Source organism: Pipistrellus kuhlii, unplaced genomic scaffold (genome assembly GCF_014108245.1).
Source record: "Pipistrellus kuhlii isolate mPipKuh1 unplaced genomic scaffold, mPipKuh1.p scaffold_m20_p_6, whole genome shotgun sequence".
Classification (NCBI taxonomy): Eukaryota; Metazoa; Chordata; class Mammalia; order Chiroptera; family Vespertilionidae; genus Pipistrellus; species Pipistrellus kuhlii.
Window position 1 is genome coordinate 49726949 of NW_023425562.1, and position 12774 is coordinate 49739722.

At 51.1% G+C, this 12774-nt stretch overlaps 1 protein-coding gene across 1 annotated transcript in view; it reads left to right on the forward strand.

Annotated features, from left to right (window-relative positions):
- Positions 1-3858: 3858 nt before the first annotated feature.
- Positions 3859-12774, forward strand: part of KIAA1755 (KIAA1755 ortholog) — a 38066-nt gene continuing 29150 nt past the window's right edge. The window contains exon 1 of the mRNA XM_036419127.2: positions 3859-3989. Within this exon, the coding sequence (XP_036275020.1) occupies positions 3987-3989 (3 nt within the window). The 5' untranslated portion in view covers positions 3859-3986. The remainder of the gene's footprint in view (positions 3990-12774) is intronic.

The following is a 12774-nucleotide window of genomic DNA, read 5'->3' on the forward strand; positions in this document are numbered from 1 at the left end:
TGGGTGGTTCTCCCTGCTGTAACTTAGGACAGTTGAACAAGGTGAGTTTCAGAGGCTCCGAGATGTTTTGTTCTTGTGGATTGTCTCCATCTGTGTCCCTGCGACCAGAGTTTGGGCATCCTAGAGAGGGTGGGGCAGTGTGTGAGATACCTGTGTCTGCAGGTCTCCTCTACTCCCATCCTCAGATCTTGTATCAGGAAGCTTGTTTAAACATTCCATTTTCCCCTGCAAGAAGAGAAGGCCAATAAGGGAGAGAACCGTGTCTTTTCTTCCCAGGGTTTATGAAGTAGGCAATGAAAAACGCTTGTGTTGACCTAACCTGTGTTTCCATCTTCCTCTTTCTGGTTTCTTTGAAGAACTTCTCCCCTCTCCATGCAGTCCGGGGGTAGGTATTGACTCTGTTCTGGTCAGTCAGGTAGAGCTGCCTGGGTTCTGAGTGGAGGAGGATTCTGAGGCTGCTACTAGGTTCAGCAGCAAATTCCATGGCTGGTGAACGACGTCTGCCATGAGTAGGAGAGGAGTGAGTGTCCACGTATTTGCTATCCTTATGGTAGAAACAAATAAACATTCATTGAATGAATGAATTCTGAATTCCATGACCTTCTGTTTCAATTAGGCATCTCTCTTTCCCCAAGAGAGACTGTCCCTGGTGAGATGTCCTGGCACTTGGCCCTGGGAAACTACGTATGTAAAAGTCTAATGTGTAAAGTGTCCCCTCGGGAGTTCAACTGGGAGAACAGGAGTTTGCTCGCTCACTGACATGTGCTGACCACAAGGGAGCAGCACAGAATATGGCAGGTGACCAGCGGTGGTGGTGGAGCACTGAGGGAGTGAGGGAAAGAGGAGGTGAAGAACCTGATTGGACCCCCCCCCCCCCCAATGCACAAATTAATTTCATGCACTGGGCCTCTAGTATCAGAATAATAGAACATCAGAATCAATATCAGAACCATTTTCCAGGGATATATGATATGCCTTTTTTAATGAATTATTTCATTGGATTTTCACAAGTTTCACGAGGGGAGGATTATAATATCCATTTTATGCTGAGGAAACTGTGGCCCCACAAGGGGAGGGATCTATGCAAACCTTCACGGCATGTCGGAGGCAGAGCCCATCGCCACATGGCTTCCCCATGTCTCCACTCCTCCATGCGTAAGACCAGTGATGGGCTTTGTTATTCCTCCAAACCCAGTGTAGCAACTGGAGCAGCACGACTCAGTTATTCATTTACCGAAGAGAGAGGAAATCAACAGTTGAGCAATCCTTGGAAAACCCTCTGGAAAGTCCCTGTGTGATGAATCCAGTCCAATCCAACATGTAAGCCCGGGTATTTGGAGGCTGACTTCACAACCATTGGCCCCTAACGTAACGCTGTTTTACGTGTTGTCGTGTTGATTCTACTGGGTAGCAGATGCAGGGCAAAGCGTCTTACATTCATTAACTTACTTAATCCCCACCATAGTCCTGTGAGGAAGTAAATAGTATTCTCTCTGTTTTAGGATGAATCTGAGGTTCCAAAAGGTGAACCTCCTTGAGGTCAGACACAGTATGAGGGTGTATGCATGTGTGTGTGTGTACGTTTTGTGGTGCATGTGAAGTTGTATTGTGTCAGTAGGGAGCATTTTTGGAAGAACAGGCATGGGGAAAAAGGTGCAAAGCATGTTGAGAGGCCCAAGAGGTGGACTCCAGTGACCATGTATTTATACGCCATTTCAGACCCTCCATTCCCACCCTTCTAATGCAGTCTATTTCCTTCTAGGTGACTGGCTAGTCCTGCTATGTTCAGCGTTCAGGGATCTTGGGCACACGATTAGAATCTTTCCTGTAAGTGTCTGAATCGAGCAAGCAGTAACACAAGGCTTGAGAGTCATTCAGGTAGTACAGGAAGGGGGTTAATTGATAACACCATTTCTGGAAATGGATGGCCTTGTCCCAGTTCCAGACTCCACAGTTTACCAGCTGTCTGACATGGGGCAAGCTGCATAAGGTCTCTGTGCCTCCGTTCCTTCATCTTTAACATGAGGACAATAGTGGGGTTTGTCTCATAACGGATACCCACTTAGAGAAGTACCTGACGTGTAGGAAGCTCTACTTTGGTGTGTGTGTGTCTGTCTGGATGTGATGCCATCAGTCATCGAGGGTTTAACGCTCATTTCTGCTGTGAGACCCCTGGAGCATCTTGCCTGTTTTCCAGAGGGCAGCTCCCGCCTTCTCACTGATGCTGTGAGCACCTGATACCCAGCTAACCCATTGTTGATCTACCTAGCTATCTCAGTTACTCTCTGTTTCCTGAAAACCAGAATACTAGCTGTCGTGTCAGTTCTGTGTCAGTGCAAAGCTGGGACTCTAGAACCTCCAACTTCCAATCCCCTCCCCAACCCCCCAGCTCTCAGTGGAATTCTGCACCTGCCATCCATCAGCAAGTCTGTTTCCTCCCAACTCATGTCTGGAGTCCTGATACCAAAACCACCCAGACTGGCTCCTGCCGGCTGGAGAGGGCTTATGTGATTACTTAGTGAGTGCTAGTGAGGGATCTTGTGGGCTGCCGGGCACAGTAGAACTACTAGGGATTATTAGTCCCAAATTAACAGCCAGCAAATGGAGGTCCAGGAATACGAAGGGACTTGCTGAAAGTTACATGGCCAGACCGGCTGGCTCCCAGCTCAGGCTCTCTGTGCTAAAAGACTGAGTAACCTCTGCGGAGTGAGGGATGAGCTTCGAATGAGGCTTGGGTTTTGAATTTCAAGCCTTACCACTGCACTCATCCATTTCCCGTTCTTTGCTTTCGCCCCATTTCTTTAAGCTTAATAATCCCTCAGGGCCGTGGCACATGCTGTTTCTTCTGCCCAGAAGTCTGTTTCTCCCCACACCCCTTTTCCTCCACTCTTCACCCAATTCCTTCCCTTCTTTCGGGTCTAGGACTCTCTGTCCCTCTGAGACCACCAGCTCTAATGTGATCCCCTTACGGTTCCCAATGCCATCATTTGTCTGTTTCCTCAGCTACCACCTTAAGTTGTGTGTGTGTGTGTGTGTGTGTGTGTGTGTTTCCCTTCCTGTTTATCTGTTTCTTGCCTATCGTCCCCACTAGGTTGTACATTACCTGAGGGCAGAGACTCTGACTTGTTCTGGCTCCGTGCTTGGCGCAATGTTTGACGCGTCCTAGTCATCCAGCCAGAAATCATCTGTCTTCTGCTCTCCCTCAAAGCTGAGGAGCAACGGCTTGGCCAAGGTCACAAAGGCAGTCATTACCTGGGAGACACACGATGCTTACCCCACTCCACCAAATCTAAGAGGCAGGGGTCATCGTTATCACCACCTATCATCAGCCCCATTTTACAGATGAAGAAACTGAGGCTCAAGACAGTTCTTGATTTGCCTGAGTCCCTGCACTGAAAAGTGGACGGCGAGCGGGCTGGGGACCGGGTCTGATCCTGAAGCCGGTAGCTCGGCCCCTGCTCAGCTCTGCCAGTGGGTGGATGTGGGCAGCGGAGTGGCGGCCGGCAGGGGGCGGAGGCGGAGGTGGGGAGCGGCGGGAAGAGGAGGGGTGGTGGGGCGCGGCTGCTGGGGCGGTGAGCTCCCCTTGGCAGCCGGCGGGGCCGGAGCCGGAGCGGGGCGCCTGGTTCTCATCAGAGCAAGGCGGGCGGGGCGGGGGGCCAGGCGCCGGCACAAAAGGCCGCCGTCGCGCCGCCGGGACCCACGAGGGGAGCCGCGCTCCGACCTGGGCGGGACCTCCGCAGCCCCCGCCCCGCCCCGCACCGCGGCCGCCTCTCCTGGTGGCGGGGCTGCACGGCTGGTCTCTCCCCTTCTCTGGTCCCGGCTTCACCCATCTCTCCGGCACCTCCTCTCCGGGATGAGGCTGGGACTGGCGCCCCGGGCCAGCCCGCTCCAGTGCTAGGCGGGGGGCCGGTCTGCACCCGACAGACGGACCCGCGGACGTTGGACGGACCCGGCGCCCAGGAGAGAAGTCGCCCCCGCCTGTCACCATGGTAACGCCTGCCCAAGTCTGGACCACCTCCCTCTGTCTTCTTTTGGCGGGGTCCTCGCAGACCCCAACCTTTTATGCTCAGAGGGACCCTTAGGGCCCCACCAGGACTCTGCTTACCTGCCCCACCAGCAGGGGTAGTGGGAGGTGCGGGGGTGGGGTGGATTGCAGAAACCCATCCCTAAGCGACGCCTCCTTCGGCATTCTGGGCCTCTGGCTCTCCATGGGCAAAGTGGAGGAGTAAGAAGGGATGAGTTGTAAACTTTGATATTGCCGGCCCAAGTCAGAGCTGCCATCCCGGCTCGTGGGCCTTGGACCCAACGAGGGGTGGTGGTGCATTTCAGACGTGGGGCTGAGCGTCAGGTATGCCCATTGTCCCAACACAGTTTTGGGGGGGTGGGGGATTAAAGGCCCTCGGAGCCCAGTCAGGCAGTGCAGGGCAAGGAGAGTTCAGGGTGAGGAACGGAGAGGAGAAAGTTGCCACCAAAACTTGGGGTGGTTTTGCTATTTGAGACTCAGGGCAGGAAAGCCAGCTGTGAGCATTGCCCTGATGGAGGTGCTCCCCTGGGGACTTGGGGGGAGGGCAGTGACTTCCTGGGCTGGCACCTCAAGGTTGGGACAGGCGTGTGCATGCCTGCATGTGTGTGTGTGTGTGTGTGTGTGTGTGTGTGTGTGTGTGTTTGAGCAGAGAATGAAAGAAAAGTCTGTTTTCAGAGAATCCTAGCCCAGCTCCAGACAGGCCCAGGAGCCCGGGGCAGATTCACACAGATCGAAGAGGTGGTGGGATTTGGAAAAGGGCTGTGAACACAGGCCAGGGCTTTAACCCCTTGACTGTGAACTACTGTGTTGAGTGTGTGTGGGTTTTCACTGTGTGCACGTCCACACACACACGTACACACACGTATACATACACACCAAAACATGCTCCCGCTGACCCACACAGTTGAACACATGTGCTCTCTCATATGTACAAGCCTTGTCCTCCTGCTCTCTCATACTGCTAAAATAGGGGCACACACCTGCGTACACGCCATAGACATATTGCAAAAGCAGGCGCCTCAATCCATATACCCACAGGGCAGAGATATGCGTACATTGCCGTTGGAGCTGTTTGACAATAATCATAAGCTAATGTTATCCGCCTCTCACCACAGACAAGGCCCTGCGCTGGGCACTGTACATGCAGGAGCTCCTGTAACTCACACCGACCCTAAGAGTAAACCTGCTGGTGTCGCTACTCCACACAGATGGAGGCCTGGGGATCGGAGAGCTTAGGTGGCTGCACAGGGTCACCCTGCCAAGAAGTCAGAAGTGAGACAGCATGAATTCTGAACCCGAACTCAGCTGTCACGGCCGCCCCAGAGCCACCGGCACCAAGTGGTGTTTGCCAAACCTCACCTGGTTTTGGACCTAACTTAGTTACTATGTTTAGAACCCAGAAACTCCTTGCTGAACTCCAGATCCTAAGATCAAGGGTCAGGCACTGGGTGGTCCTCTCAGAGAATGAGCAACATTTTTTTCTGAATGGGAATGGTGGACAGGTTTCCCGCCCATGCTGTCTTTAAGGGTTAAAGGTTGTCACCTGCCCACCTCTCTGGCCTCACCTCTGTTCTCCAGACACTCTGACCTTGGTTTCATGTTCCCTGCAGCCACAGTGCCTTTGTACATGCTGTTCTGCTGGGTGGAACTCCTACCCTTAATGACTCCGCCCAAATGTCACCTCCTCAGGAAAGCCTGTCCTGATTTTCCTGTCTCTCACTGCATAGCTCTCCTTCGTGGTACTTGTCACAGTTGTGATTGCTGTGGGATGATTTGATCAATGGCTATCTAATGTTCTCGGACAGCCCAGTGTCAGAGCATCTTAGGACAAAGGGGCTTAGGGTTGATTCAGTCCAAAATGTCTGTACTTTTAGTGTCATCAGAACTATTTTTTGCATATCCACCGACTGGATATAGCAAATAATAAAATCTACTACTTACCATTTGCTCAATATTTTTACTTAGGTAAATTTACTTTCGAAACTAAAAAATATATTTAAAAAGGAAATTTTATGTCATCACCGTGAAAAATCAGGATCCCTTGTAATAAATAGAAAGTAATTGGAGGGGGAAAAATATGACCAAAGCAAATCCATGTTAGAAAATCCTGGCTGGATAAGGTTGACAGTAGACGACTCCAAGCCCCAGGACTGCTTTCCTGTTGTTGAAAGGAGAGTCACTAAGAGCTGAGAGGTGTGTGCGCTGTGCTGGCACCGACCTGGGCTTTCTCTTCGGTGTCATCAAGGGGACCAGAAGGGAACTGGAGTAACCTGTTTATTGTGATTTCATGTTGAGCTCCTTCCTGTCCTCCCCAAATCATCTTGCAGGCCCCCTGTGATCCTATCTCACACTTTGAGAAAAACTGCTTGAGTCAATTCCAGTTCAGTCCCCCAGCACCGACTGTGTGCCTGCCAGGCCCAGTAGAATTCTCAGTGAGTAAGCCCCAGACAGGCCCTCTCACTGAGAACTCCAGGCTGCATGACAGGCAGCATGAGTCCATCCCTTTGCCTGGAAGCACCTGGGTCGTGAGAAGAGATGGAGGTGGAGCGGGGCTCGGCTGTGTGGGAGGGAGCTCGCCCCGGCCAGCAGGGGGTGCCATTCTTCCCTAAGTGAGGCACCCTGGTCCTTGGAGGGACGACGTTACGTTATTATTTACTTTTTTTCATGCTCTTTGTTTTAATTTTATTTTTCAATTACAGTTTATGTTCAGAATCATTTTGTATTCGTTTCAGGTGTACAGCATAGTGGTTAGACAATCGCATACTTTACCAATTGTTCCCTCTCATATTTCCAGTCCCCACCTGGCACCATACACAGTTATTACAATATTATTGACTATATGACCCTGTGCTGTACTTGACATCCCATGGCTATTTTATAACGATCAATCTCTACTTCTCAATCCCTTCGCCTTTTTCGCCTAGCCTCCCAACCCCCATCCCATCTGGAAGCCATCGGTTTGTTCTCTGTGTATGTGAATCTGTTCCTGTTTTGTTTGTCCATTATTTTGTTCTTTAGTGAAGAACCGTTTCGTTTGTTCTTAAGTGGAGTCGTATGCTGTTTGGCTTTCTCTGTCTGACTTATTTCACTTAGCGTACTACCTTGAAGGAGAGACTTCAGATGGCACATAGATGAACATTTTTTTATTTTGCAGCTTTTCATCTTGATGAGTGGTAGGAAATAATCTAAATTAACATACACAGGTGATAATAGATACAAATAAATGCATTTAAGTCGAAAACAAATTGACCAAAAGATGAGTGTGAAGTAAATAATAAACTGTATTAAGTAAACAATAAATGGGGACAGAGGGATAGCAAGAAAAACTCACGATCGCAGCATGTGGGTGGTTGGGAAGCCCTGGCTGGAGTGTGAAGTGTGTTAGAAGAGTAGGAAAGGAGTGCTGGGTGTAGACTGATGGGCCACCAATGTCAGGCTGAGTTGCTAAGCAGTGGGGAGCCACTCACGGTGGCTGAGCAGTAGAGGGCGACAGAGGCCACTGTGGTGGCCAATGGGAGCCGCGTGCGGTGTCAGGGAGCCTGGGGAAGAGGCAGAAGAGGCGGGAGTTATCTACAGAGGTTCGTGCCCCAGCTCTACCATTCCCTGGCAGTAGAGCCTTGGGCACAGTCCCTTAGCCTATAAAATGGGAATAAAAATGCCCAATCAATAGGCTTGTCTGGAAGATGAGGCTTGACATTGAAGGCTTGCTCAGTCAGAAGAAACTTTCGTTATAATTGTTACTAGAGTCCCAGTGCACAAAATTGATGCCCGTGGGGGGGTGTCTCTCAGCCTAGCCTGCGCCCTCTCACAATCCAGGACCCCTCTGGTAGGGTCCCTAGGCCTGGCCAGCGATCAGGGCCTATAAGGGCTTTCTTTCCCCCAGCTGCTGGCAGCTGGCCCCATCCCCGCCGCTGCCACTGTTTGCCACCTGTGTGGTGCTGCCCTTCCGCTCCCCTGCCATCGGTCACCTCCGTCTTTGGGCTACAGGCATGGGGATCACTTGGCTGGCCTGGGCCTCCCTCTGCAGGGCAATCGCTGGCCAGCCCCACACACCTGCCACAGTGTCGCTAGCCGGTGTGACCTAGGCCTTCCTCTGTGGGGCAATTGATCGTGGGGCCCCCAGATTGATTGCCCCACAGAGTAGGGGCTCCGTGGTCAATTGCCACAGAGAGGGGCCTGTGTCTTTCTCTACAGGGCGATCATGGAGCCTGTTCCTCCTCCCTCACCTCCCAGTCCCCATCAGTCACTCCCCTATCTTGTGGCCTGGGCCACCCTCTTTGGGGTGATAGATCATGGAGCCCCCCCGCCCCCATGGACCACCCTCTGAGGGTTGACCATGGGGTGATGGCAGGGCCTTCCCCCCCCAACTGCCTTCGCTGGCCTGGTGCCAGTGTGTGTCATAGTGCGGTCGTCTGGACGGTCGTTCTGCTATTTGGTCGTTTGGTCAATTTGCATATTACACTTTTATTATAGATGATCATATGATACTGCTTTTTTAGCCTGCTGATGTGATGGAAGATAATCATTGGTTTTCTAATGTTGAGCCAGCCTTGTATACCTAGGATAAGTCACACTTGGCCATGGTATATAATTCTTTTTATCCATAGTTGGATTTGTTTTGCCTGTATGTTGATTAGGACTTTTGCATCTATGTTAATGAGATAGATTGGTCTGTAGTTTTTTATAGTTATGAAATGTTACCTCCTCTTCTATTTACTGGGAGAGATTATAGAGCATTGACATCATTTCTTCCTTAAATGTTTGGTGGAATTCATCAGAGAACTCCTTTGGGTGTAGAGATACTTTCTGTTGTGAAAAGTTACTGTTATTGATTCCATTTCCTTAATATTTATATGCTGAATAGAAGCCTGGTGCATGAATTCCTGCACAGATGGGGTCCCTCTGCCTGGCTGGCAATTGTAGCTGATTGGGGCCATCTCTCCCAGTCCCCATGGGAGATTGGCTGGCCAGGGAGGGACTGCAGGTGGGCTCCAAGGTGTGTCCAGCTTTGTCTCACTCAGTCCAGATCAGCCAGACCCCAGCAGCAAGCTAACCTACCAGTCAGAGCATCTGCCCCCTAGTGGTCAGTGCATGTCATAGTGACTGGCTGAGCAGTTGACTACTCGATTGGACACTTAGCATATTAGACTTTTATATATATATTAGAGGCTCATTGCACGATATTTGTGCAAGAATAGGCCTTCCCCTGGCTCCACTCCCAGCCACCCAGGAGCCGGCATGTCTCCACTCCCCAGCAGCTGAGAGCTATCACCTCCTCGCTTCTGGCCAGAGCATCGCTCCTGTAGCTGCTCTCCTTCCCCTCATTGCAGGCACTCACACCCCTCCTGGCCACTCCACGCTTGCATATGCAAATTAACCTCCATCTTTGGCGAGATAATTTGCATACTCACTCTGATTGGCTGTGGGCATAGCAGAGTGATGGTTAATTTGCATGTTTCTCTTTTATCGGGTAAGAAGATAGATGGCCATGTACTTTGGGTGAGAGATGGTGAATGCTAGGGGAGGGACAAAGGGGTAGGAGAGAAATGAACAAGCAAACACAAAATTAAGGCTCAGAGAGGTGAAGTGACCTGCTCAAGGGTACATTGATGGTACATGACAGGTTTGGACATGAACATGGGTATTCTGACACCCACTTGCTTCTCGGTTTACTGCAGCTGGAATGTTTTTTCCAGTTTCTGAAAGTTGTTTTTTAAAAAAAAAACAAAAAACAAACAAACAAACAAAAACCCCAAAACAACAACAACAACAACAAACAACGAGCCAATTCTCACTCATACCTCTACCCACACAAAAATAAGGATTTGGGGCAGGAGAAGTTTTAGTTGGAAGTGAGCAAGAACTCTCTGGCAGCCAGAGCAACGGGATGCTGGCTTTAGGCTCTCCAGCCTGGAGATTCGGGGAGTGTCCCAGGCAGTTGAGGCTGGTGGTCACAGCCTGACACCTACTGGGCTGTACCTGGCTCACGAATGTGTTTGGGCCAACCTTTAAAACATGGGGAGGTTTTACTAAAATATCAATAGATCATAGGCTAAAAAGGCAACCCTTGGCTAAAGCTGACAAGATGAGGCAGTTTGCTTCAGGCCCCTCTACTCCCTATTGCTACCCAGACTGAGAATGACAGCCAGGGGTCATTCACCACCGTGCTAGAAGGGTTGTTTTCTCACATTAGGCTCACTCTGGCTTCCGTGTCACCTGCCAGGCCCCTATAGGCACTTGCATTTGTGGCTGCTGGTTTAGGCCCTCCCTAGACCTAATTATATCTGAATTCTAGAGTGGTCCTGCTGAAAGGGCCTTTGGGGACAGATAAACCCAATGCTCCCATTAAAATTGTGTTTCATCAGGTTTTAAAAAATTGATTTTTAGAGTGAGAGAAAGGAAACATCAATGTGAGAGCAAAATATCAATCCGCTGCCTCCTGCATGCTCCCTTCCAGGAATCAAGCCTGAAACCAGGACATGTACCCTGACCCAGCTAACGCCCAACTAATGGAGCCATACCAGCCAGGACACCAATGCCTATGTTTTACACATCGGGAAACTGGTACCCAGGTCACCCAGGGAGTCAAGGATGTCATCCCATCTTCCCTAGGCATTTCAGCAATCAGGCAGGTGAGCAAGTGGTGCAGAGCAGGCGTTGAGGGCAGCCTTAAGACCACTGCCCATCTCGGCTTTCCTCAGTTCTCTCCCTGCCCAAGTGAGGAGGTGCCGACGCTAAGAGGTACTAACATTTTGCCTGTTGGAGCAAATTTGAGAGAAGTTCAGCCACCTCTCAGAAGGCTCAACTAACAACATCTGGTGAGACCATTTCAAAAGAGAACCAGCCTTAAAAACACACACCATCACGCTTGTATTTTCCCCCAACGGTTATTAAAGTTCTACAGGCTGGATACAGAATGTTTGGAAAATCCAGTGAAACTACGAAGAGAATGAAAATGGTGCCTCTCCCCTTCACAGCCCTCAGGGGGAACCACAGTAACACTCTTTGATGGTCTCTTGGCTCACACACGGTTTTCCACAGCGGAGAGCAGACTGTGTGGGGATTTCTCTTTTAAAACATTCCAATGGTCGCAAGAGTAAATACTCCTCGGATGGGGAGGCCTGGAAGGGGACCTCTTTTTGGGGTGGTGGCAGTCCTGTCTGCATATTTTTTTAAATTTAATTTTATTGTTTAAAGTATTACAAATAATACATATATCTCCTTTTTTCCCTATTGACCTTCCCCCAGCCTCCCCTCTCCCCTCCCCCTGGCACATGCCCTTATCCCACCCTCCCCCACCCCCAGTGTCTTGTGTCCATTGGTTGTGCGTATATGCATGTATACAAGTCCCTTGGTTGATCTCTTTCCCCTGGAAGTCCTGTATATTGATGTGGGCAGTAGTCACCAAAGTATGTTGCTGCCCTGTGCACTTCATGTGTGTTTATTTTACTATACACAGATAGTACTCAGGATTACAATAATACTAGAGGCTCGTTACAAAGCCATTGAGACAGAAGTATACAAAAACCTTCCTCTTCTCTCTCCTCATGCTCCACTGGAACTGCTGGGGGTCCATCGGCTCCATATGAAGTCCCCGAGTGGGTACCGAAGGCCCGTGAGCATTGGTAGGCGCCAGCGCTGAGGGCTGGTCCCGCCTGTCTGTCCCCCTTGGGGCTCCTTCTCTGGCCTGAGCTGCAGGGCTGGGGCGGAGGCTGCACACCGCTCTGGCCTGTCTCCCTTCTTCCTTTCATGCCGTCTCCTGCCTGGGCTCCTGCTGACGAACAGTTAAAGGCCCAGCCTGGCTGCACTCATGGAAACGGGTCGATTAAGTTTCATGGAAATCATTTCGAGGGGCCCACGTCTGGCCAGCGGTGTTTGGGTTCCTGTGGTCCCAGGCGGGGCTGCCAGGTCGGCTGTGGATGGAGAGCCGCCAGCTTTCCTTCCCGCAGCCGCCTGGTCCCCATCATGGCGTGCTCCCCCCCCCCCCCGGTGCACGGACAGCTTACGAGCCCCTGGGGTTCAGGCTGTGGCAGGTAACGTTCTGGCCAAGAGCTCGCAGTCCTGTTAACTCGGAACATTCTTCCTCGTCACTGGCTGCCCCTTAAATGGTTACCGTGTGTGCAGGCAGCTGAGCCAACTCGTGAAAGCCAAGGCCGTCCCAGGCTGCGGGCCTCGGTCTGTGAGAGGCAGACAGCGTTTTCAAGGCCACGCCAAACGGTGCGGGACCGGCCATCGGGAAGGCCACCCCTGAGGCCTGTGGCTGCTGGTGGCCCCAAGACAGACCCGCATAGGGACTGGAGAGGAGGGCACACTCGGGTTGGATTCCGGCTCTGTCTTCCTTGTGGGAACTTGGGCAAAATCAGCCTCACTTTCTTTATCTGAGAAATGGGATGCTCCTGCTTAGCCCCCAAGACCTCTGTGTGGCCAAGCAAGTGCGTGTGAGCAGAGGCCCGGCTGCGTGGTGGAGGTCTGGGCACTGTTGTTATTCTGAGGGTGATGGTACGTGGAAGGGACCAGGAGGGGGAAGGTGTCTTTGCACAGAGGCCAGGGCTTGAGCTTTGTCTGACAGGATGAGTAAAATTAAGTAACTAATAGCAGTAGCAGCAGCAGCAACACCTTTTACTTTTCCCAAGACCCCCTCTATCTGTTATCTGGTATCTCCAGATCAACCTCTGAGCGGGACAGAACAAGAACTAGAATCCTATCTACAGATGGGGAAGCCGAGGCACATTAAGGAAGAGATGGTGTAG